Raw genomic sequence first — 25,595 nt, forward strand, 5'->3', positions numbered from 1 at the left:
GTTGGGCAAACCCCAGCCTGCAGCTCAGTTCCCCTCCCCTCTCCCTCCCTGAAGACAACCCTGAGGATGGAACTGGGCTCATCAGCCCAGTTCAGCCCTGATCGCATGACAGATTGATCCTAGGAAACAGAAGTTCCCCAAGATGCTCCAAAGTGGAGCACTTTCATCTGATCCCTCATTTGATGAGGGTTTATGTGTCATGTGATCAGCTACTTAAAGCACTTTGCAGCCATACATGTGTCTCATAGCATGGCTGTAGAGCGCTTTCAGGGGGCTGATTGTGCAACAAATGTAACTTTTGCCTGAGCCAGCTGTGAAAAGACAAGCATAAAGCAATGTAGAAAGTGGAGCGAGTGATTTGACTACAAAAGGTGGGAAGAAAGGAAGCACAGGAAAGTGGAGGAGGGGGCAGCAAACAAGAAAAGAACTCAAAGGAACAAAAGGAGACATGAGAGTAAGAAACAGTTACTAGCTATCAGTGCAATATTATCACTTCTTTTTACTCTAGAGATAGTTTAAGATCTCTCTGTATTCTGCCGCACGTGTCTCATAATTCATTGCATTTGTTAGAGTCCAAACAGTTATCTGAATATTTTAAGCTTGCATGTCAGGCACTCCTCAGTCCTTGGTGGAGAGCAGGTTTATTTGTTGTTGGGTTTGGAAATTAAAAAAAAAAAGTATTTAAAAGGGACCTTTCAACCAGGAGAAAAATGCATAATGTTATACTTTAAAATAGGCCCATTTAACTTTCATGCATGCTTTTATATTGTTATTTTTCTGTCTAGTGTTATTAATTGGCAATATATATTTGAGTTTAAACAAGTAATTTCTTCTGCCTTGCACAAATTTCCATCTACTTGAACATCCAGTGAGTTCAAAATGCTGAATCTGTGTTTGGCTGAATTTGTGATGCTAATCTTTCAAAGTCAAACACAAGATTATGATTTTATACAACACAGATTGTAAGAGGCAAGGCTGTTATTAAGAGCAAGGCAATGCACAATAAAACTAAATTGCTTCTTGCATTTATGTTCTTTTCACAATTGTGTGTTACCCCTCTTTAGCAGAGACCTCTTTCATTTCAGTTTCCGCTATGTGAAAAAGTTTTCCTGCCATTCACCTGAGCAGTCAGTATCAAAATAGTTTGATTCTCTTTCTTTAAAAAAACAGAATAGAAAATACAGGATTGAGAGTGGTAGGACACCAAATCAGTACTAAAGTTTGTAGGTGATAGACTGGGAGAGTGGCAATTAAGACTGGGAGAGTGGCAATTAACAGAAGACAGGCAACTGATGCGGAATAAATGGGATCACTTGGTAAGATGGATGCAAGCACAGAGTGCGCATTAATATAGCCAAATGTAAAACAGTACCTCTTTGGACAAAGCATAAAGACCTTACTCTGAGTTAGAGGATGGAGAAGTCTCCCAAAGGAAATAGTGATTTTGGACCAAAGGGCTAATGAGAGGTATAAGCAGGGGAATACTGAGCAGGAATAAGAAGCCTCTATTAGCTCTGTATTTGGCACTGCTGTGCATGCTACAGGAACAATGTGTCTAGCTCTAGTGTTCATTATTCAAAAAGGATACTGAAAACTTGGAGAAGTGGTACAAAAATGATTTGAGGCTTGGAGATAAATGCCTTATAGCAAGAGACTCAGGGCTCTGTGTAACTTAAAAAAGAAAGGTGAGGCAGTGACCTATATAGGCAACAGCAATTTGATAACTCTTCAATCTTGAAGCCAAAAACATAATAAAAGCTTAAGTTTGACAAATTTGACACAAAATAAGATGACCTTTTTTTTTTGTTTGTTTGTTTGTTTAACAGTCAGGATGATTAACCCTTGAAACAACATGGAAAGGGCTGTGGTGGATTCTCCTTTACCGGAAACCTTTACAGTAAGTTGACATGTTTTACTAATGATATGATCAGATAAAAAAAAATGAAGTAATTCAGGGAAGTCATGTTTTAAAGCAGAAGCTGAGCTAGGTGATTACAATTATGCCTTTCTGCCTAAAGAGAGGAAAACTTTATCTACATATTGAGCTGGTGAAACCTCATGTGGCACAGTCACAAATCACTTAGTCCTACTGGTGATCATTTGTTTCTTCCCATTATTGAACTGGTAAGCACGACAAGCACACAGGTAGAAAAGGAACAGATAAGAGAGGAAGAGGTCCCCAAAAGTGAAACTGAGCAGACTGCCTTCAATCAATAAAATTTTGAGAAGGAAAGTAAAGTAAAGTAATGCTTACATGCTGCACGGGGATTGAGATTTTGAGACTAATGAGAAAATTTAGGCTATGTATTTTCTCAACTTCAGGAACAGTAGAATAACATTTCTAACTTGTGATCACAATTTCAGAGGTCAAAGACTGAAAAGATACTTCAGTAAACACTTGTGCAGAAGATACAAAATGGAATCTTCAGGACCATTCTTTATCCTTGGAGAATAATATTCTGTGATACTTGTAAACAACGCCAAAACATTTGAAAAATAGATTAAACTAAATATAAATTTAAAAAGCTTGACTGATTTTCCTGTTTTTCATCTCTTCTTTCTGATGATTTCTAAGATGCTTCCCACACATGGAATAATCAGCAATGTGTTGTAGGGAGATCTTAGAGAACACCTCTTTTAGAATATGACTTCCAGTGGTAGGAAAAGATTGGATGCTCCATACTAAAATGTGTAAAGTCCACAAAGGACAATGGGATGCAGCATGCTGTTTCCACGGTAAATAAGTATCCATGGAAGAGTGCAATATGGCATGGTTATGAAATAATTTGGGAAATGTTCACTAGCAGAGTGTGGCAAAGTGGGTCTCCCTGCCTAGCCAGTGCTGGGCTCCCCACTTGCCTCTGGCCATGCCTCCCACCTGACTCACTTGCCATGCCCTGTTCTTATTAATTAGGATGTTAAGCAGGAGGCTGCCCATTTTATGCCCCAATGCCAGGAGGTGCTATCTGCGGTTCCATACCTTCCCCACACTGCAGCCCATGCCTCGCAGATGACATCCAGATGTAATAGTGCTCCCGGCCTACAGCTGGACCAAGCTTAGGCCACGCTGCCAGGCCTCAGTCACACACACATTCATACCACCCACCTCTCACTAGGGCCTCTCACGCTCCACCCTCTCTCACAGGGTCTCTTTCATGCATCACCAACTTATGCCGTCTTGCTCCCTCTTGGAGAGGGCCCCTTAGGCCATAGGCTTAGCTAGTCCATTCCTTGGGTGGCAGACGTACCATCTGTTGGGCCTCTCCCACGACCCTCACTGGGGTAGTGGCCAGCCAATTACCCGACTGGGTCTAAGCTTGCTCTGGCCCCTTTCGGGGGCAACTCTACACATGTAAACATACAGGGTACTCAACCCTCTGGTTCTTCTGCCCGCACTGGGGTCCTTCCTCTCTCCCCCTTTCTAGGGCCACACCTCACCAGGGCATTCTTACCCCACACCACAACTGGTGTTCCAGGGTCTCACAGGGAGTCTCACTCCCCCCTTGGAGCAGCAGGTCATAGTGCTCAACTCTAGCTATTACTTTTGACCCACATTTGGCCCCCCAGAGGTGGAAGACTTACTGGGGTCAGGACTCGCCCCTCTCCCTTGGACTGAGCCCCCTTACTTGGCCTCTGGCCCAAACTACTGCCTCAGGCATCTGGAGACATACCTTAGGCCTACTCCCCTCACTCAGGGCTCCAGATCGCCCCCCCCACTGGGGGCTACTCATCAAGTGGCCATAGCCATGCCTGGCCCCAACTACCTTTCCTCAGGGTCTTAGAGCTCAGGTGGCTGCAGCCATGCCTGGCCCCCCCTCGGGGTCTTGCACCCCACAGGCTCAGGTGGCTGCAGCTGTGCCTGGCCCCCAACTGCCTCCGGTGTTATGCAAACCCACCCAAAGGTGAGTGGTAGGGTTAAGAGGCCCCTACCCACCTTTCACTAGGGTGGTCACTGGTCTGGCATTTCCTGTGGGCTCCCGCGCCACTGAGAGCCCCACCAGGCCAGCCACTCCCAGCAGGGTGCAGTTTTAGGTCACTCCCAGGATCCTCCTACCCATCCTCTACAGTTCCTCCCTTACCTCCAGGGTGTTCCAAGAAGCCTCACAGCCAGGTGATGTTGCTGCCTCAGCTACCAGCAGCAAACTGCCCTGCTTATATGGGTGGCCAGAGCTCTAAAATGGTTGCCACAATTAAGCATCTGCTGGCTGCTTGGTCCCAGTCTTAAAGTGGCAGGCACCAACAGTGCCATGCCATGCACCATCCTCCTTTAAATAGTACATGGGGGATGTTTCCCCTGCTGCTCCTCCGAGCAGGGTCCCCTCAGAGCCTGTGAGAGCCCTAAAGTGGTGAGCACCCCAAAGGTGCTCTGCCACACAGAGATACTCAGTGCATCAAATGACATAGCATAGTGTAGAACTATGCAGATTACAAAGTACATCAGAAATCTTAGAAGACAATGGGAGAAGGAGAATGCACTAGTGGGCTTCTTAGAGATCCTTTTGTCCTACGAGTGAGAGAAGGCAGATGTTGGAGGTGAATTGTTTGGGTGCATAACTGGTACAGAACTGGAGGATTTCATTTTGTAGAACACTGGACAACATGTCACTGGAAGAGAAGACTGTGCATGTAGGACAGCCTGTCTCTTGCATGCAGTGGAGCTAACTGACCCTGATGGAGCAGCCAGGAGTATGTTACATGACCAATAGAACAAGAGGACACTGAGAAGGCATGTGCAGAACAAACTCAAGCAAACTGAGCCAATTTGGTAAAACGTGTGAAGAGAATTGTTTCAACTTGTTTATCTACCAAGGCTAGCACTGTGGGCAAGAAGGAACAACAGAAAGTTTTCACAGATGAGAAAAAATGTTATATAATTGTCTGAATTTGTTTAGAATATCAAAGAGAAGATTGAGAGGTAACCTGATTACAGCACATAAGTACCTTCACAGGGACAAAAAATGGAAACTGAAGGGTTCTTTGATTTAGAAAGGAAAGGCACAACATGAGCCAATAGGTGAAAGCTGAAATTCAAATCAGAAATAAGGCACCAGATTTTAACAGTGAAAGTTAGTAAGCCCTGAAACGAGACAAACAGTAGATTTACTATCGCTTGATGTCTTCAATCAAGATGATGGTCTATCTGAAATGTGTATACTTTGGCCAAACACAAATTAACTAGCCTCAATATAGGGGGCAACTAAATTAAACTGAAAGGCTTATGATACACTTAAGTTGAGGCTGGAGGATCAGATTGTCCTTTTTAAGATCTTACATTTGTTGAATAAAGTACACTTTCAAAGTTAATTTGCAAATTTGGGGACTCTTGTAAGAAACAACAAAAACTTTTATCACATTTACATTTTTTAAAATATGAGTTTACTGAGTCTTTTTTAATGAAATGGCTGTATACTGCAGAAAAGATATTTTGTTAATATTTGTCCTTGCTAAATTTAAATGTGATATGCATTTGTGTTCCTGTATCACATACTACTAGGATTTCTCCATAAAGTCCTGCCTTTAAAATTGCAGCATTTCTGGTCCAGGAGGCAACAAACGAAGACAAATAGAGATTTTTTTCTGATCTGGATTACTGCCATGACTGGATTTAGTCAAAATGATTAATTTCATGTGATCTCCAGAGATGTCTTTGCTGTGTCATTTGCTGCCACTTGCGGACTACTGCAAAAGAGCTGGATATCTTACAAGGAGACATTTTCAGAAGCATATCATTTCCAAGATGCTAAGACTTAACAGGAAAGCAAACCCACAAAATATGTTTTTACCTCTACGGCTTCCCAACCCCATTGCCGGTACTTTGGATCGTGAGTGAACCGCCACATATACATGTAGGTCTCTATAACTTCAGGTCGCAAAATGTAGTATTTCTCATTTTGCCTTGTAGCAATGGCCTCAACACCCCCATCAAATCTGAAAGCTTCAGGCCCCAGTTTCATACCTAGAAAGTAAAAATTAAACAGTAAACAATGTTAGCATGAATACAGTTTTCAGCTATTCACTTTATTTTTTGAGGCTATTCAAAAAACCCCGAACACATTACTTTTCAAGAACAAAATATCACAATTTATGGAAAGTACTAAATATTGGTCATACCTTTGTATTATCTCAATCTCAATTTTAACCACTGATGTCAATTTTTCAATTTCCTCCTCATAGCATATAATGCAGATAGTATTATATTTGGGAAATCCCTATTTCTAGTGATAAAGGGCTGCATTTTATCAATGTCCTCAAGTGCAGCTATATTTTAAAAAGTGATGGTAAAAGTAGTATTTTACAAGTTTATTGTGTTGATCACTACATACGAGATATGCTTATCTTATTATAGTATTCCTCCCCTCAATCCACTTTGCAACTTCGCCCTAGGATCTGAAAGTTAAATTTGGTTCTTTCATCATTTTGCTCCAGCAGTCTAAAAGTTCCTGCAGAACAAATCCATATTATCTGTGTGCAACTCTACCGTCCAGTGTTGCATTCAACTGAGAGTAGAATTTGTCCTGCTTTCAGAAGTTGGTTAACAATTCTGTTGATGCACGACGGTATAAAACCTTATTTGTATTTGTGCTGGCCTCTCCAGCATTCAGGGTAGTGAAAAGCAGTCAAATGTGTTTGTCACTAAAACAAGTAGATATGGCTCAATAGGTACAGGCACATAAGATCTGTGGATGAAGCAGTCATCTTTATGGTCACTTTCTGGAACAAAAGAGTATGGTAGAACAGAGTTCAGCCTAATGGACACTCATTATATAAAACAGCGGACTGTACCTCAGCACCTCTTTAACAAGGCCAGAATTGTTGATAAAAGTTGTATTTGATATAATTTTTAAGCAGAGCTTATACGTCAAACTTTAGAATACAATACTTACTTGTGCGGTCATAAGACTCATGACAAGTGCGGGCAATCTCAGCACCAAGTTCAATATGATGGCCTGTTTTGTCAGCAGGCGCTCCATCTGCACCCAGTGCAAACATGCCTCCAGCAAAGCAAGTCAGATGTCCCATTTTATGTTCAAGCAGGCCACCCTTCCACTCAGCAATATATGTCAGACCTCCACTAGATTTCCGGATCAGATGGGTCTCTATGGCCTGAAAAAAATACAAGTTTTTGAACCAAAGCCTACTACTTCATAGGTCCTGTGTAAAAGCAAAGGCAAAATGACACAAAAACATAGACAACCAATCAAAATTTTTACCCAGTCCAGCTTCTTTGCTTTTAGTTTTTTTTCAGCATAGTGTTTCAGCTGAAGTTAGCATTAGCATTCTCATATTACAAGGACTGAAAATGCAGCTCTTCTTTCCTAGAACAGGTTGGTAAACAACAATAATGCAACCATCATCTTTGCTGCATTTATCTGCATTGTACCCAGTAAATTTATATAAAACATATAAACATAATGTTTTTATAAACAGAATATTATATAAATCATTGGAATAAGTGAAAAAGAATGACAAAGGAATCCTGGAGATCTTCAGAAAATTAATCAATTCAAGTTTACAACTATATACTGAATTGGTCACCAATGCTTTATTTCAGTAGAATAATGAAATCCATAAATACTACTGAAATACAAATGAAAAGAAAGAGAAGCTTAGTAGTCTACACACACAAAGAAAGTGCGCCTTAGTATGTGGACCTATTACAGACTGAGATAAAAACTGAGCTGCACACAGGAAGTATTAAAAATAGTTTCTCCCCCCCGCCCCTTTTAAATGACTACAAATGTTATTTTACCAACAGGAAAGAACTACGGTATATTATAGCCTACACACTCAGACTATTAATATTTTTCCTCTTTTGTCATCTTTTTCTCATCTCCATGCATGTGCTAAAGACTACTTTCTTTTCTCCAGCATCTTTTATTGGCTCAAATTTCTTCAGCCTACTCTTTTTTCCTTGCTCAGTCTGTTCCAAACTGCACCACCACTTTCTGACAATTACTGGGTATCGACTGCATTGAGCACCTGGACTTGTCTTTTAACATTCATATTTATAAAGGAAACAGGGTATTTAAAAAGTACTATTACTTAAAATTTTAAAAAATAAAGCCAAAACACACAACATGATATGGGCTTCTGAAAAAAGGCCCAAAATAGTTATATAAAGCATAAGCAGCTTTCCTACAGATTAATGATGGTTGTGGTTTCACAGCTAAAATTAGGCTGAGGAAAACTTCATTTCTGTTAATTCTATGCTTAAAAATAAGGGACATGCTTTTGCCTAATGTGAATTCTGGCTCCCTCCTCCCCCAGCGTTTCCCCTCTTTTTTAAACCCCCATTCCAAATGGGTGGGAAAACTGGGGGGTTTTTTTGGTATTACTTGGTAATTATCCTAAACAAATGTTGTTAAAAGCCATTGTCTTCATTGGTTATTCCATGAGGATTTAAGTATTTTTGTATCAATTACATAACTGATTAAACTGGCTTTAAAGAAGTATGTAATGTATTGATGCATAAATGTCCTAACTTTATTTAGAAGGCGAAAATAATTGGATAAGAGAATCTTCTGAAACTTTCAAATGCCATGTAATAAAATTGTGTTATAATAAAATGTGTTATTATTTAAAATGCCCAATAGTTTGTAGATAATTGTTCTCAGAATACTAATAAATGCTAAACACTCAGCTAGCAACCACTTAGGGAAAAGGACCAGCCTCAAAAACTAAAACTTTTCAAAAGCTGAGAGCAGAGCAAACCTGTTTCTTGGTGATAAAAAGCATTATCCTGGTAATAAGTAGTATTTCTACTATAAATTATCTGCTTCTTGAATTTGGAATCTTTAAAAAACAAAACAAGTAATACATTAAACTACTGTACATCTCAAAGTTTGCTGACTTAGACAAAATCTATGAAGAAAAGATTATGAAATTATTCTCATGCATGATAAAGACTGGCAATTGTCATGGAACTGTTCAGACCTAATCCAAAACTCACTGGAAAGATGCACTAATTTGAATGGGGTTTGAATCTGGGCTTACAATCACTAGCATTATGGCTCATTTTATTTAATCCAGTTTCTATTACAAAACTTGGTTTTGAGACATACAGATACACCTTTCACAAATCTCCTTTTTATCTGATTTTTTCCATTCTTTGTGCTGGACCAGAAGGTTAATCTAGCTAAAAACTTAGAATAGTTTCAAAAATAAAAAATAATAGGCAATTAACTAATCTCTTTGTATTATAGTACAAAAATGCTCTGGGGTCCCAAATATCAATCACCAGCAAGAATTAGAAGATTGGCTTGACCTTAGAAGTTTTTTTAATACTTATTTTTTCTAGTTAACCCTTTGAGCACATTAGGGACATATCCCCAACACTGCCTGGATAGCCCTTGGACAATCATAGTCCTCAAGGTAAGAGAGAGGTGAGCCATTTACATACCTACAAGCAGGCAGTAATTGTATGCTGTGCAACTAGTTATTTGTGCACACAAATTACGAACACAGTTTTTCAGGATTAGTGACAAGAGCTTCCATACGTGGCCTTCAGAAATTGTTGGTAACGAGAGGATGTCTACAGAGTTTACAAGATACATAAGCTAAAAAAAAAAAGGTTGGGTTCCAGAAGCTAGCACAAGATTGAAGATTCATGACATTTACAGTTTCTAATTGACTGAGGCTGCATGAGGAACCCTGTGGAGGCTACAGCCGTCATTTGGTGCTTGAATGACAATGACCTTAATTAAATACATCATGCAAACTAAACAGGAAAAAGAGCAGTAAATATCAATGTGATGCTGTTTCATGCACCATCAAAACTGCCAAGGCCTTTTCCGGGTGAAGAGTAAGTTGGTCCTCATAGAAAGGCTGCTAAGCAAGCCGCAGCTAAAACTTTGCATACCTCTTCACAGATCCTTTTCTGCCAGAGTCAGACAATTCTACTTTCTGAAACATCCTGTCTTCCCAGTACACTACCCACTCAACATCTTGAGGACAGTCTTTGCCACCCAGTAACTGGTCCCTCTTGGCCAATAACTCCTTCCTTATCTCTACTGTTCTGACCCTGCCAAGGCAAAGATGACCCACTGGTTACGCTGCAGCAGGGTGTCAAACATACAGCCCACAGGCCAGATCTGGCCCACCAGCGGTCTAGTGGGTTACTGGAAATGCATGACCTCAACTTTGCTTTGTTGTATGCCTTTGGCACTACAGACTGGCCAGAGCTCTGTGCCACTGGGTAGCAGTATAGACCTGAGGGTATGCAGTAGGATAAAGCTATTTTCAGGCAGTGTAGAGTGAGGTGTGTGGTGGTGCGGAGTTTCATAGATTTCATAGATATTAGGGCTGGAAAGGACCTTGGAAGATCATCAAGTCCAGCCCCCCACCTGAAGGGCAGGAAGTCAGCTGGGGTCATACGATCCCAGAAAGATGAGCAGCCACTTTACTCTTGAAGGTGTTCAACGTAGGTCTTGAACCACCACCGATGGCAGGCTGTTCCAGACCTTGGGGGCTTAAACAGTAAAGAAATTCTTCCTTATGTCCAGCCTGAAACGGACTTGCAGTAGTTTATAACCGTTTGACCTCATCAACCCTTGGAGCGCTCTGGTGAACAAATGTTCCCCCAGATTCCTGATAAACTTATAGGTGGCCATCAGATCACCCCTGAGCCTGCGCTTTTCCAGGCTAAAGAGCTCCATAGCTCTCAGTCTGTTGTCGTAAGGTCTGTTTTTTCTGACCTCTGATTATGCGCATGGCTCTCCTCTGGACTCTCTCAAGCTTCTCCACATCCTTTTTGAATTGTGGAGCCCAAAACTGGATGCAGTACTCCAGCTGCGGCCTCACCAAGGCTGAGTACAAGGGGAGAATGACGTCCTGGGATTTGCCTGAGTTCTGGAAAAGAGCAGCATGAAGCTGTGTTTAGTCAGCAGTGCAGAGCTGGGAGTCTGCTGCTCATAGTTCTGTCTAAGTGCTCCTGCACACCCCTGGCTCCATCTCCCAACCAAAGCTCTCCATTACTGCATCTCCCTGACTCTTGGCTACAGCATGCCCCCAGCTCCGGACTGCCTAAATGTGGCCCCATGCAGTTGCATGCTCCTGGACCCATGCTGCTGCCCAGCCCCCAATCCATACCGCCACCCTAGTATGGCCTTGTGGATCTGGAGCCCCTGTGGTCCAGTTCTAGTCCAGGGTGAGCCTGACACACCTGCTCTAAGGCTTCACCATCTAAAAACGGTTATAATAAGAGAGGACACAATATCAATGATGTGAAATTTAGTGTGGCTACAATATCCCATAGCAAGGATCAGGATTTAAAGAAACCCACAAGAAGGTCACAGATGATTAGCCATGTCAGTCTGAAGTCAGGCAAAAGGTAGGGCAGTGGGGCACCTAGACTGGCTGGTTTATAAAGGCATGAATTTTCATAGCTGACAGCCTACTTAGATACATAGAAAGATGTGCACTTTTAAAGTCTCTACAGCACAACTTGTTGATAACACTGTTACTCAGTTTCAGGCTGCTAATACCACAGCAGTGGCAGCACTATATAGTTAATGAACATTGCTTACATTAAGTTCAGGTAAGTGAATAGCCTTTTTTCAATCCCGGGACTATGCACTTAAATGAGTACACAGTACCACAGTGGTATTTTCTTTCATGTATATATTATCATCTCATAAGTGAGAGGCAAGGATTTTTGTGGGTGATATCTTACTGGACCAACTGCATGGTTGGGATAGAATTAGACAAGCTTTTGTACACAGTGCATTTGTCTCCAGACCTGAAGAAGGAGGCGTTGCATCGAAAGGCCGTCAAAGTCTCTCTCAACCAGGCAGTTGGTCCAAAGCAGACATCATACACAAAAATCCTTGTGTCTCTCATATTCCCTCAACCATAATGGCTACAATGTCACTCCATGGCTACCATATCAAAACATACTTTTTCACCCCTAGAGCTAGTTCTATAAATGTTAGAGTCATCAGACCAGAAAGCATTGTTGCAAGTATTAGATTTGTTGGTTAGGACAGGGTTAGATAATGAACATATACACGGAAGACAATATTTTTGAGTATGAGGGAGAAACAGAATGCAGTAAAGTGCCCTGCCTTCTTTTGTACAGGCAAGGCAAAGGACAACAGAATAGGAAAAAGATGCTGTTCACTGTGGAACTGAAGAATGATTAGCATCCAGACAGTGCCAGTTATGTGGAAGATGTTATTAATATTCTGCAAATTAGTGGTTCACATTTTGGACTGCAATATAGAGAGTTAAATGTGCTATAGAGACTGAGTAGGACAGTAATGGAGATCTTTTTAGTTGGAAGTTTAGACTAGTAGAGTCAATATTAAATTGTATGCTTAGTAAACTTCCTTTTCTGGTCTGCTATAGCAATCGACATATTTGTTAAAAATAATACACGGAACTTATTTCAACCTTAACTCCAACAAATATTTTTATCTCAGAATAACACCACTAAATTTTACCACCTGTGGATCAGGTAGTTTCATATTTATCAATACTGAGAGATGTATTATTTTACTGCTCAAAAATAGAATACCCTCTTTAGGAGGCAAAATGTCATATCAATGAAACAAAGAGCATGAGGAAAGAAGTGTTTAATTAGCTGAAATACATTTGATGGGTAACTGTTAAAAAATGGTAGAGATTTTTTCTGAAATACTTCGATATTTTTAAGATCACAGAAACACATTTTAGAGAACAATGCAATAGGCACTTTTTTTCTAATGAGAAACTTGGAGGCAGAGCAATTTAAACGGTGCAAGGAAGAAGTGGCTGGAATACATAAAGAGGGAGTAAACTGCAGATGCTATCTGTGATCAGTATAAGAAAAAAAAAGAGAGACAGCTGATGTAGGGTTGTGGCGGTAAAAAGAAGGATTGAAAGGAAAAGTGACCAAATCAGGATATACAGATTTTACCAGACCAAGTCAAATAAATATTGTTAATGTGAATAAACCTAAGATGGCCATGAGTTAGAATGCACTTGCAGAGTCATATAGTTCAGTTAACTTTTATAGCTGATACTGTATTGTGGGTAATTTTTGTGTTTTTATTCAATACTAAAGGTACTTACTTTCTTCATCGCCTAACCTGTGACAATGCCCTCCAGCCAGTTATCCTTTGTTCATTATGCATGAAATTATTCCTCCTCCTCAGCAAGCATAATAGCTCTCAAGCAATAATTAGAAATAACATTATTCCCTTTTGTATTTTGGATTCTGATTTAAGTGTACTTTGTGTTATTTTGGTGCCATTCTTATCAAATCACTAATATAAAAAGTAAGGCACGCGCCTGGCTGTGGTGCCAAGACTTGTGTGATTACATCCCATTTATGGGCCATATAGGAGTTACCAAAACTAGTGTGTGTGTGTGTGTGTGTGTGTGTGTGTGTGTGTGTGTGTGTGTGTGTGTGTGTGTGTGTGTGTGTGTGAGAGAGAGAGAGAGAGAGAGAGAGAGAGAGAGAGAGAGAGAGAGAGAGACAGAGAGAGAGAGACAAAAAAACAACAAAGCCCAACCTTGGAACCTGCAGCACAGCCAAAGACAAGACTCCAAATTATAATATATATTTTTTATAATGCTAAATGTTGAGCTTTTTTCATTTACCTTCTGGTCTCTAAACCAACAAGCTACGCTCGCTTCAGTTTTGAGCTGGATTCTGCAAGCATAGGGGCTAGAAGCCTACTATGAAAAAATGGAAAACTCTGCCTGCATATCTCCTCCTACGGAGTCACTTGCAGGGCTCTTCCCCAACCTTGAGTTCAGCATAATTTCAGTGGAAGAGGAAAATCATATGCTGTAGCACTAACTTAGGATGGTAACTGAGGTTTCTCCTCCGTCTGTTCCCTCTACAACAATGGCTCCCAAATTGTGAGTTGCAACCCCAAATGAGGTTGCAACATCAGCAGATGGGGTCACGATAAATGTGCCCCCTGAGATTTCTGTGTCCACGGCAGGGTGCAAGGTTTCAGCCAGGCTGGACCAAGTCCAGGCAGACGCTACCTCTGTGACACAGTGGATAGGACCAGTTGTGGGCAGGAGTGCCACACCACTATGGTTGCCAAGCTGAGGCATGGCAGCAGCGGCGGTGTAGAATTGTGCCCATGCTGCTGCCAGGTGAGCAGGGGGCACCTCAGCTTGGCAGCCATGGAGGTGCAGTGCAGTGCTCCCTCCTGCACTGGGTCCTGCCCACTGGACCATGGAGCCCCCAGGGGGAGGGCAGAGGGCAGGGAGACCTAAGCCTGCAGCGGGCAACCTGTATCCTCCCCAGGGGCTCCGGTCTGGCAATGCTGCCCATGGGGGAAGGGATGGCGGGGTGGACAGAGCTGGGCTCTGAACTCTGAGCTGGGCAGCTGCCTCTTCTCACTGGTGGTAACCAGGGCTCCAGCACTGCTGTGATGGGGCAAGGGCTGTGGGTGGGGAATGAAGGGCACCTGGGATTGTCGGGGGGTTGGAGGTTGGGAGTGAGGGGCCATGCTGGGGAAATGAGGTCATAAATGGGGTCATGCTGAGGAAACAAGTCTGGGAAGTACTACTCTAAAATCTACATCATCTCTTCCCTTACATTCAGACTAAAGTTTTTGGACAGTAGGAGAGAAATCCTTGTTCTTTCAAATTTGTGGCAGGAGCTGAATAGTTTACTCTGTCAACAATCAACATGAGGAATACATATGTTGACTTCTACTCTACAAACTCTTATTAAATGTATGCCCAAAGGTAATATAATGGTAGATAACAAGGTCACTTGCATGGCACACAAAACAGTAGATACTTTTTTTTGGGTATAGTGCAAAGGTGTCTAGTTCCAATATAAACCATGAAAACTGGGTAAAAATAATCCTAAAAGGTAATAATGCAACATTCATAAACAGAAAATCCAGGAAATGGAATGTAGCCAGATAGCTACTTCACCATGCATGTATACAAAACGTAGTTTTGCTCTTCAGGGATGTTATATACTAACCATACAATTACAATTATGCATTTTTATGCTTTTTGTCCTTGCTTACACCTCTTTTTAAAGACAAATAATGCTTTTCCTTCTGGTGTCATTACAAACAGAGACAATTATTTTAATCGTCTTCTCTGTGCACCTCCACACCTTAATATATTTAGATTTCTTTTAATACAGACTTACTGCTGAATTTACTAGGTTTGTAATGCTTGTTTTGTGGGTAATTAGATCTCTGTAAGGTTTCTTTTCACTAAATTGCTAATAAGTACTCTCAAGCCATCACTTTAATGTAATTTCCCTCCTGGGAATTTTCTGGTTTTCTTAAATTACTGAAATTTCATACATGAAGATCAAATGAAAAATCAAGACCAACATGATCTCTCTAATGGTTTGAAGGCTGATCTTTCCTAAATCTCTCCTTTTTAATATTAACATTTACAGCCAGATCCACCAGTACTTTTGTCTACTTTGTAGCTCCTCTGAAGCAGCACAAAGTAGCTGGGGTGCTCAGGTCAGGTTAAACTGTCATTTTGCATTGTTTGGCAGTACAAACCAGGCAGATGACATACTCCAGGTTTTTTTTTTTTTTTTGCATGTATATACTGAATTTTCCCTTGTAGCTTTTACATGTTCCTTCACATACATAACCAGCCTGAGCCTCCCTCTCCCACCTTCCCCCTTCAGTTGTCGTGGTCCTATGGGTGGCTTTTGAAAAGAATAGATTAATAGCAATTTTACTGTTACTCTTCATAACTGACAGTAAATCTGTCAGCAAATGCTGAAGAGTAATCTTTTTTTTAGAAGTGCAAAGAACTGTCTTTCATCTCACATGGTTCTCAATGAGACTAAGTAAAGCAAGCCTATTACTTCCAATGGGAAGGAAACTAACTTTTCCTTACAGAAGATCAAATGCTTTCTGGTTTCAGACAGCACTGAAATTTTTTTTTTTTTAATTTTTTTTAAAGAGAAACCTGAGGGAAGTGATGCCATGTTTGCTAAGGACAGCCTGAAGCTTTGGTCCCACTGAAAAATGGACATAGCAACCATCTAAACCAGGACAATTATTTGATTGAAAGAGAACATTTTACATGCCAAATGTACTGAAGAATAATTTTTCATTTGTGAAAAACAAGGGCTCTAATTTTGTGGTCAATAATTTCATCCTTGATACCTAACAGATCTTTTTATTCATGCTGAAATTTGCAAGACTGAACTCACCCTGAACTCTACGGAGATACAACTGGCACTTGCAAAAGTCATGTATAACTCTTTTCTAAGAACTACATTGCTAAGGCTGGAATACAAAATTCCAGTTTTGGGGTTTTTTTTTTAAATAAATCAAGTTAAATGTTCTGTATCGGATTAAATACTGGATCCTAACCACCTATTAAGGGTTCTTTTGGGTTTTTTTCCAAGTGAAGTCTAAACACATCCTTAGATTTGTGACATTACTTATTTTTATTTTTAAAAGCAAATACATAAACATTTCCTGAAACTTGTGGGTACTTATTGCTTCTGTTTTTTATCATATACCATATAATAAGCTTGAGCTGAAGTGAAATGTGGATTTTTATAGCTGAATTGTATAGGAGTTTATAATGGAAGTGCTGACAGGCATTTAACTATTATGACTATACATCATCTTTTAATGAACAGAGATAAGCGCAGAAGACTTGTTATGCTTGCTGGGAAAAACAGACAATTTATTTTTGTCTGAAAATTCACTTACATTTTTCAGCAGAGCCCTTGTAGCTGCCCAGAAGAGAAATGCCATCAGGGAGAAGCTTAATAAATTTAGCACCCTTGCTAACACTCTTAATGGTACATGACATGACAGACAATACATCTTTAGAGAATAAGGGTATGTAAAGAGTTATTTCACATAAAACATACACTGGCACTGACAACCTTTTGTTAAATTAACCTTTTGGGAGAGAATTAGTTGTGTTTAGCTGGTGTACTATCACCTGCTGCTGACTGATCTATGGAGTACTAATGGCTTTGTCCTTGATGCAAGTTGCTTACCTGCACCTCATCCTGTCAGGCAGGAGATCATTATCAATCAATATGACTGTTCAGAAAGGGAGATGGTTCAGTTGGGAAAAAACTGAAAATGTGAGATATCATTAGACCTAACACTAGTTCTTGAGACCTTTAGTACAAATGCAGTGGGGGGGAAAAGATATTGACTAAAGAAGTAGAAAAATAGTTTTTATCTTCTTTAGTAAGATTTTCCATAGATTTCACCGTCTTTCCACAATGATGTCTCTTGTCACAGAAGTCTGGCAAAAACATATAAACCTATAGGATTGGGACAGAAATTACACAAACTGGTATAAGTGACTGGAAACTGGTTCAAATCTGTAACACAACAGGGCTAGGGACAGATGTTATACATAAACCAATCAGAGCACCCTGCCCGGTCCTGGCCATCACCCCCTCAACTCAACACTTTGGAAGAGAAGGGAAAGCTGCTCTAGTGCCTCCTGGCTTCTGGCCTGAGCCACTTCAGCATGTGCTTGCATTTCCTCAGTCCAGAGTGGGGATGTCTGTATGGTTACAAACTAGTTCAGCATAGGCAGCTTAGACTAACCTGAATTGATTCAATCTTTTCAGGCTCAGGCTTTTTGAATGTTTTTCCCTAATCTAGAAGTTCAGTGCGCATAAAACACTTTCAAAATTGCTCAAACCAATTTAAGATAAACCTAGGTGGATATCGTATAAGACTTAATTGAGATTAAATCAGTTTATTGAACTTCTGTCCTAGATCCCCTCCAGATTCAAGTTAACTCACATCCCCCAGCATCCCAGGATGCTTTGCATCTTCCCTGCAAACCTCCTTGCAGCTGAGCAGGGAGGTGTGCTTTAGCACTCCCTGGCTTCTGGCCTGGGCCACTGAAGACATGTGGCTGTATTTCTGGAATCAAAAGTGAAAGTCTGTTCATTTGCTTATTGGCTCAATCTATGCAGTTTACACTAACCTGTGACGATTGAATCAATTCAACCTTTGGCTTTGTCCGTCTGTACTTAGCCATACAGGCAGTGTGTTTCTTGCCAACGTAAGTGTCTAGGGCTGGAAACAGACATCACTTTTGTGCTGTCACAAAAGCCAGACAAACAGATGTCCATGTCCCTTGTCATGACAAAAATGCCAAATTGTGGCCATGACAATAGGTGGTATCAATTTGTGTTATTTTTTTGCAGCATACATTTGTTTGCTTTATGGGTGGAAGAGCACAGGAAGCTCAGAGTTGCCCACATTCTCCAGCTACTCTAGACAGGTGTTCCTAGGGTTTCAGTGGCCTGATTCTGTGCATACCAGGAATTCCTATTCCTAGGGCATGCAGGATTGGGTCCTTAAAGCTTCACAAACACCTGCCCAGGTTCCCTCATTTGAAGATGTTCCCTGAGTTGGGATACTGCTGTTTGATGCATGCATCTGGGGAATCCCCAGCTGAGGGATTCCCAGGGTATGCTTTTGTAGGCAGGGGGCATGGGATTCTCATGTTTGCAGCTGTTCTGCATGATCAAGCCCCTGAAGCCCCAGTAATGGCAGGAGCTCAACCCTGAAGAACAATGGACAACATCTTTGTCAGCTAACAAAGGAACTGAAGCTGCAACAAAAACAACATTGTTGATGCTGCAACAAAAACAACATCTGTTTTACGCCTAGGTATTCAGACCATGGAGCTGCACTTAAGACATCCTGAAATCTAGAAGGATATGAGAAAGTACTATAATATTTTCACCACCAACTTCCTTAATCTAGTCTCACCACAGGATTGTGGGAAGACTACGTGTATAGAACACATCTGGTTTTTCTTTTCCCAAAAGTAATAAGCACTAGATGAAAGAATTATTTATATTCACCTTCTGGCTTTGTAAGCTTTTTGGGTGGACTTGGTCTGTACCTTCAAGCTTTCCTCCAACAAACTTAAGGACTATAAAATAACCTTATTTTTTTAATGAAAGGCTACTGTCTCAGCTCGTCTCCAGAGACTGAAGTTTTAAATTAACAAAACACCAAATATTTTGTAAGAGTTGGCAACACTGACATGCTAAATTCTTATTCTACAGTGAACTAGAAAAATATAATTTCAGCCTAACTTGTAGTGTAATTTTGCTTGTAGACCATTATTTATCCTCAAGATTTCATTAATAATGTCCTCAAGGAATAATCATAAAAGTATTTCATAGACATAATATATTTTGCAACAATATTTTGATCAAAGAAGTTTTAGAAATGATTTCTTACATTATTTCAAAAATAGGAAAAATAAGCTGGAAGGAATTTCAGGAGGTCATCTAATCCAACCATCTACTCTAGGCAGGACCATCCTGCTTCTAAATTCCGCCTTGTTGCATTTTAAGCCTGCTACTTCCAGTCCTGTGAATAGAGAGGGCAATTGATCACCACTCTCTTTTAATAATCCTTTTTGTATTTGAAGACTGCTTTCAAACCTTTCCTCAATCTTCTTTTCTTCTCACTAAATAACTCCAATTCTTCCAATTTTTCTCAAGTGTCCTGACTAAATTTTGTTGGTTTCTTTTGGACTTTTTCCATTTTTTCCTGATTTTTCAAGAAGTGTGGTGCCCAAAACTAGAAACAGTATTCCAGGTGAGCCCTCTCAATGCTGAACAAAGTAGAATTGGTTTCTGGTCTTGCATATGACGATTCAGTTAATACATCCGAATATGCTCTTATATTTTATTATTTTGGCAGCAGTATTACACTGAAGATTCATATTCAGTCTCTCAGACACTGTAAATCCCAGTACCACAGACAAGCCAGTCATTCTCCATCTTGTATTTGTGCATTTGATTGTTTCTTCCAGATTATAGTGAATTTCAGACTATTTTCCAATTTAATAAAGCATTTGGATTGCTAATCTTATACTTTATAGTTTCTGCTAGTAAACCAGATTTGAGTAATAGGAAATTTACTAAGCATACATTCAGTTCATCTTTAAGGTTTTTACAAAAATATTCAATGGTAATAGAAGCCCCACTTGATATGTTCTCCTAATTTGACTCTGAGCTGTTGGTGACTACCTTTTGAGCATGATTATCTAGCCAGTTATGCCCTCAATTTATAGGCTTTTCCTTTAAAACATCTTTCTTTCGATTACTTATGAAACAGTTAGGGGAGAATTCATCAAAAGCCTTATTAAAATTGGGGAGTATCCCATCTACTGCTTCCCTTATCTACAGTGCCATCCATCTTGTTATCCTCTAGATCAGGGGGTGTCAGTTGGGGGTACATGTACCCCAAGGCATACTTGGAAAGGGCCTAAGGGGTACGTGCAGACAGGCAGGGATGGAACACTGTCACCCACCACCCCGTGCTACTGCCTCCCGGGAGCAGGGCCGGGGGGGATAAGGCAGTGGCTCACCTCTGCGGACTACACAGGCACAACCTGGAAGTAGGGGGTGAGGGAGCTCACATACAGCAGTTGTTGCTGCCATCCACCATTTTGCACTGCCGCATACAAGCGCCCCCCCTCCCCGCCACCGCTCTGCATCTGGCTGCCGCTAGCCCCCCACCCCCGCTCCACCAGAAGTGTACCCACAAGGTGTACACTCCTTAAAACAGGTTCAAAACCCTTGCTCTAGACATTTATAATAGGTGATATGCTTCACTATTTTTCAAATTTAGACAGACTGAATCCTATTCCTAGGGTATGCAGGATTGGGTCCCTGAAGCCCCACAAACACCTGGTGCAGCTTGTGGGATGCATGGCCTTGGACTCTTGAAAGTTGGACAGCCCTGGATAGGATCAAAAAACTTAACCAAGTTTGAGATAGAACTTTCATAGTTTCTAGGGTCGGAAGGGACCTGAGCAGATCATCTAGTCCGACCCCCTGCCGTGGCAGGAAAGAATACTGGGGTCAAATGACCCCAGCAAGATGTTCATCTAACCTCCTCTTAAACACCCCCAGGGTAGGGGCCAGCACCACTTCTCTTGGAAGCTGGTTCCAGACCGTAGCCGCCCTAACTATGAAGTAGCGCCTCCTGATATCTAACCTAAACCTACCCTCTGCCAGCTTGTGACCATTATTCCTGGTCACTCCTGGCAGTGCTCGGGGAAACAGTGACTTCCCCAATGCCTGCTGATCCCCCCTGACTAGTTTATAACAGGCCACAAGATCCCCCCTCAGCCTTCTCTTCTGGAGGCTGAACAGGTTCAGGTCCCGTAGCCTCTCCTCATAGGGCTTGCCCTGCTGTCCCCTGATCATGTGAGTGGCCCTCCTCTGGACCCTCTCCATGCTGTCCACATCCCTCTTGAAGTGTGGTGCCCAGAACTGGACGCAATACTCCAGCTGCGGCCTGACCAGTGCCGCATAGAGGGGGAGGATCACCTCCTTGGACCTGCTCGAGATGCATCTGTGGATCATGCCAAGGTGCGGTTGGCCTTCCTTACTGCCGGCCCATGTTCATCTTGGAGTCAATGATGACCCCCAGATCCCTTTCCGCCTCCATGCTGATAAGAGGGGAGTTGCCCAACCTGTAGGTATGGTGCCGGTTGTTCCTCCCCAGGTGCATCACCTTGCACTTGTCTGTGTTGAATCCCATCCTATTCTCATCCGCCCACCCTTGTAACCTGTCTAGGTCTGATTGTAGCCTATTGCATCCTTCCAATGTACCCACGTCCCCCCACATCTTAGTGTCATCAGCAAATTTGAACAGGGTGCTTTTTACCCCCTCATCCAAATCGCTGATGAAGATGTTTATTACTGTACAAAGGGGATTATGTAAAGGTGTTGCCTGTTCTGTTAGGAGACTATTCATAATGACCCAGGATGTCCCTTCCATTCCTCTGTTACTATGTAATAAATTACAATAGGACAACTGCTGTACTGAACTACTAAGCTGTCCCTTAGATATCAAATAAAATTAGTCTAAAATAGAATAGTTAGAGCAGTGCATTTATATATAAACTGTTACTTTGTTACTTTATATGGTGACTGGTTATATTCTTGATGCAGATATGAGTCAAATATCTGGCAGGCAAATATTTTGTGGGTTTATTTTTATTCATGTACATTATTAATTCAAGATATGGGTTGTTTGGGATTCATTTTCATATCCAGAGGATAACCTGGAAAAGGGACAATATATATATAACCCACTGCTGCTTTATAATGGGGAAGGGGAAAGCTATGTTTAAAAATATATTCGCTTGTCTCCTGTATGTTGATTCCAAGTTTTATGAATCTTTCTGTGATTGCTTTATAAACACTTTTAGATAATGTCCTGGTAATTAAAAATGAGGACACCTCTTGTTTATCTTTGTGCCTGTTACAAATAAACTAAATCTTCATTAAACAGGGTCAGCCAAAAATATATCTTAATCATAACAGCCAAATAAACTTTACACTAAAAATATAGATGTTCAATATTTTAGCTATTGTTTTCCTCTAGCTTTGATAAAAAAGCAATTTGCAATTAAACTAGCATATTTCTAAATTATAAAACATGCTTCTGTTTTTAACATAAAAGTCACTGGAAGGAAAAGAAAAATAAAATATCTGCAAAATGTTTCTTTCTAGATCCTACTCTTTATGGAAATCTTCTTTTCAGATGCTGGACAGCACACCATAATGAATGAGGAGTTACAACTTGCAAAAGAACTAAAATAAATGTTGGTGTTCGTTGGGCAGGATACACCCCTGACATTTTTTTATTACTTTCACAGATTCTGAAAGTACTGGAGAAAATTCATTTCCGCATATGTGAAGTAAAGGCATAACTCTCTTAGAATAAGTCTACACCTGAAGTGGGAGGTATGATGATAGTATGTGTAATATGCTGATATGTTAAGCTAGTTTTCACTTAAGCAGTTCAGGAATCAACAGTGGTGAAGCCACAGCAGTATGAAGCCTAGTGAGACCTGACTACCCACAGGTAGTCCTGGGTAGTCCTTGTACAACATGTGCTAAAACTGATGATACCATTCACTGCTACTGGTACTCTTAGCCAGCCAGATTAAAGCTAGCTCAGGTACATAACACATGCTGCAATTACACCTCCAGCTACAGTGCAGACATGCCCTTAAGAGTACTGTAAGTCAACAGGGAGTTAAAAAAAAAAATGTTGACTATATTAGAAGTCTCTGCTTAGTAAGAAAGGGCTAACTCCTGAAAGTTCCTAAAATTTAGATAACAACCGAATTGCTGAGCCAAGCACTAGAGAGGAGGTCTTGATGTATCAAAATGCAATTATACCAGCTCATGCACAAGGCTTCCCTAAAAGAATGAAGTAGCAAAGAATGATGAATTTGTTTCTGGTCAAGCTGGTACCCAGCAGGATAAGTGAGGAGCATAACAAACACATTCCATTCATAAAGTATCAAAATGTAAAAGCCATTTAGGTATTGAGAGATGCATGCCTAGTGTGCAATCAATATTTTAACTAGATAGCAAATGCATGATCAGAAAATGAATTTATGCAGTCTAAGGTGCATCAGCTTGTGATGGAATTACTTAAGGAATAAGGTATGTATAAAATATGCCTGATTTTGAGAGACTTTGGATGTATGTACCCTTCCCCCTATCCCTTCCGTCAGTCAGCTTGATTACCCAGACTGATAGTGAATAAAGCTATCCTAGTTTATGCTTACAGTGGGTGCATCTACATGTGCCCTTTACTGTGGAGTTGACTAATTAGTTTCACAGTAAAATGTCGCTATCTACATGTGTGCTGGTATCAGGGTGCAGTAAACTAACTAACTCTGCCACAGGATAGTACTGTCAGGGACAGTACTATCTTACAGCGCAGTTACTTCGCTGACAAAGTTACTCTGCACGTGTGGATGGTGACAGGGGCTGGCTGGGACATGAGGATGCTAAAATGCAGGGGCTGTCTGCCACACGGCTCCACACTTCAGCAGTCTCGTGTCCCAGCCAGCCCCTCTGCTACCCAATGCTGCCACCTGGAGCCCGTGGCTGACCCTCCAAGCTTGCTGCCAGCCCAAGGCTGCTCTGCCCCACCTGCCGGTATACCGAGCACATGTGCAGACATTGTACCTGGGAGCAGATGACTCCGGCTGAAATAGCTCTGGATTTTATTGAGCCCCCTTAATTGCACATGTAGATATATATCCAGTGTATTTGAGCCTGCAGTGGTGGCCTGGAAATACCTGAAAGTTGCAACAATAAAACTACAGCAACACCTACAGTAAGAAGCTCATTCTAACTGACAAGGTAACCACAAGGAGAAGATTAATTGTTATCTTATGGTGGAATTGTGTTCTTTCCTTATCTTCTAAGCATTCAGATTTGGTCATCTACATACATGTGCAAACTGATCATAAGCACTGACAGGAGAGAGAAAGGGAGAAGGAGAGACCAATCACCCATCTTCTTCCTAAAGAGCATACTTCTATGGGCAAGGATTACCATAGCTACTGAGTTGGTGGTTGGGGGAGGGGAAGAAGTGGAGGGGAGATGGACCCATCCACTCCTATATCTAAGTCTGGTAGTCATGGGCTTTAATTGACTCGAGTTTCAGGCTTCTAAGGGGTCCACCACAAGGAATGTGTATTGGTTTCAGCTATTACTGCACATGCTAGTTTGCACAAATACTTAGTTGTGCATAACTGTCTATGTGCGTGGGTTATGGACCCAGGATTAGAATTCCAACATGTGTGTAGGTGGCATTTTTGGCACTTAAGATTATGAAAAATACCAAGTAAATAACTTAATCCGGACACTTAGATGACCACATAGGGAAGAGAATGCCACTTAGTAATCATTTGACACTAACAAGCTCACTCACTACCACTGTCTAATTCTGCTGGACAATCAAAAAGGTATTACTGACAAAATGTGATGGGTATTACATCTTATATATAAATCTTATTACAAAGGTGAAAAAAACACCATCTGTGTTAGTGGTGTGAGATTTAATGACAGCAATGGCTCACACTGTGCCCACCTAAATATCTAACAGGGAAGAACTGGTTTAGCTCTTAAAGGTGCATCCCCATGTGCAGAGGTGTGCGGTTGCCATGGCAAAAATAGCAGTGGCACAAATTTGTGCCAGTGCTTTTTGCCACTGCACATGCCCCTGCACATGGGGTTGGTGTAGGGCAAACTGCCCCACATTGGGTAAGGGAGGCTGGGACCCCAGCAACCTTACCTGGGTCCTGGGGCAGCAGTGGCAGTGATCCAGATGTTTGAAGCCTTGCCAGTAGCCAGAGAGATCCCAGTGTCAAAACCCCACCACAATGTTTCTACTTAGCAGTGCAATGGGTGCATGTGTGCTGTGTGTAGTTTGCAGCAGCGCAAACTGCTCAGATTGAGGTGCCGCAAACCACACGTAGAGTTTATGTTGCATGGTATCCTGTTTTTGGTGGTATTCTTCTCTGCAGAGGCACATCCACCTGAATCTCTAGGCCTTGTCTATTTAGTAAAACAACACCAGGCCTGCTTACATTTAAGCTTAAACCAATAGCTGGACAGTTACAATTCTGTGTGGACACACTTATTGGCAAAAGCAGCATCCTTTTGTAGCTTAACTGACATTCCTTAAAAAAGGGTTTAAACTAAACCAAAGAAAGCCCCTATTTGTTCTGCAATAAAAGTGTTGCTTTAAATATACCATCATGATTGGTAAAAGTTTCCTTTAATAACTAGGCCTTGTTGGGAGGTAAGGCTTGCTGGG

General features: G+C 41.3%; 1 protein-coding gene across 1 annotated transcript in view; it reads right to left on the reverse strand.

The window, feature by feature from the left end:
* MAN1A1 (mannosidase alpha class 1A member 1) overlaps positions 1–25,595 on the reverse strand; it is a 252,501-nt gene that overhangs the window by 11,404 nt on the left and 215,502 nt on the right. Inside the window, exons 9-10 of the mRNA XM_090038687.1 lie at positions 6,885–7,104; positions 5,784–5,956 (exon numbers count right to left, since the gene is read on the reverse strand). Coding sequence (XP_089894813.1) covers positions 5,784–5,956; positions 6,885–7,104 — 393 coding nt within the window. The remainder of the gene's footprint in view (positions 1–5,783; positions 5,957–6,884; positions 7,105–25,595) is intronic.

Source organism: Crocodylus siamensis, chromosome 1 (genome assembly GCF_052110815.1).
Source record: "Crocodylus siamensis isolate JL-2025a chromosome 1, ASM5211081v1, whole genome shotgun sequence".
NCBI lineage: Eukaryota > Metazoa > Chordata > Crocodylia > Crocodylidae > Crocodylus > Crocodylus siamensis.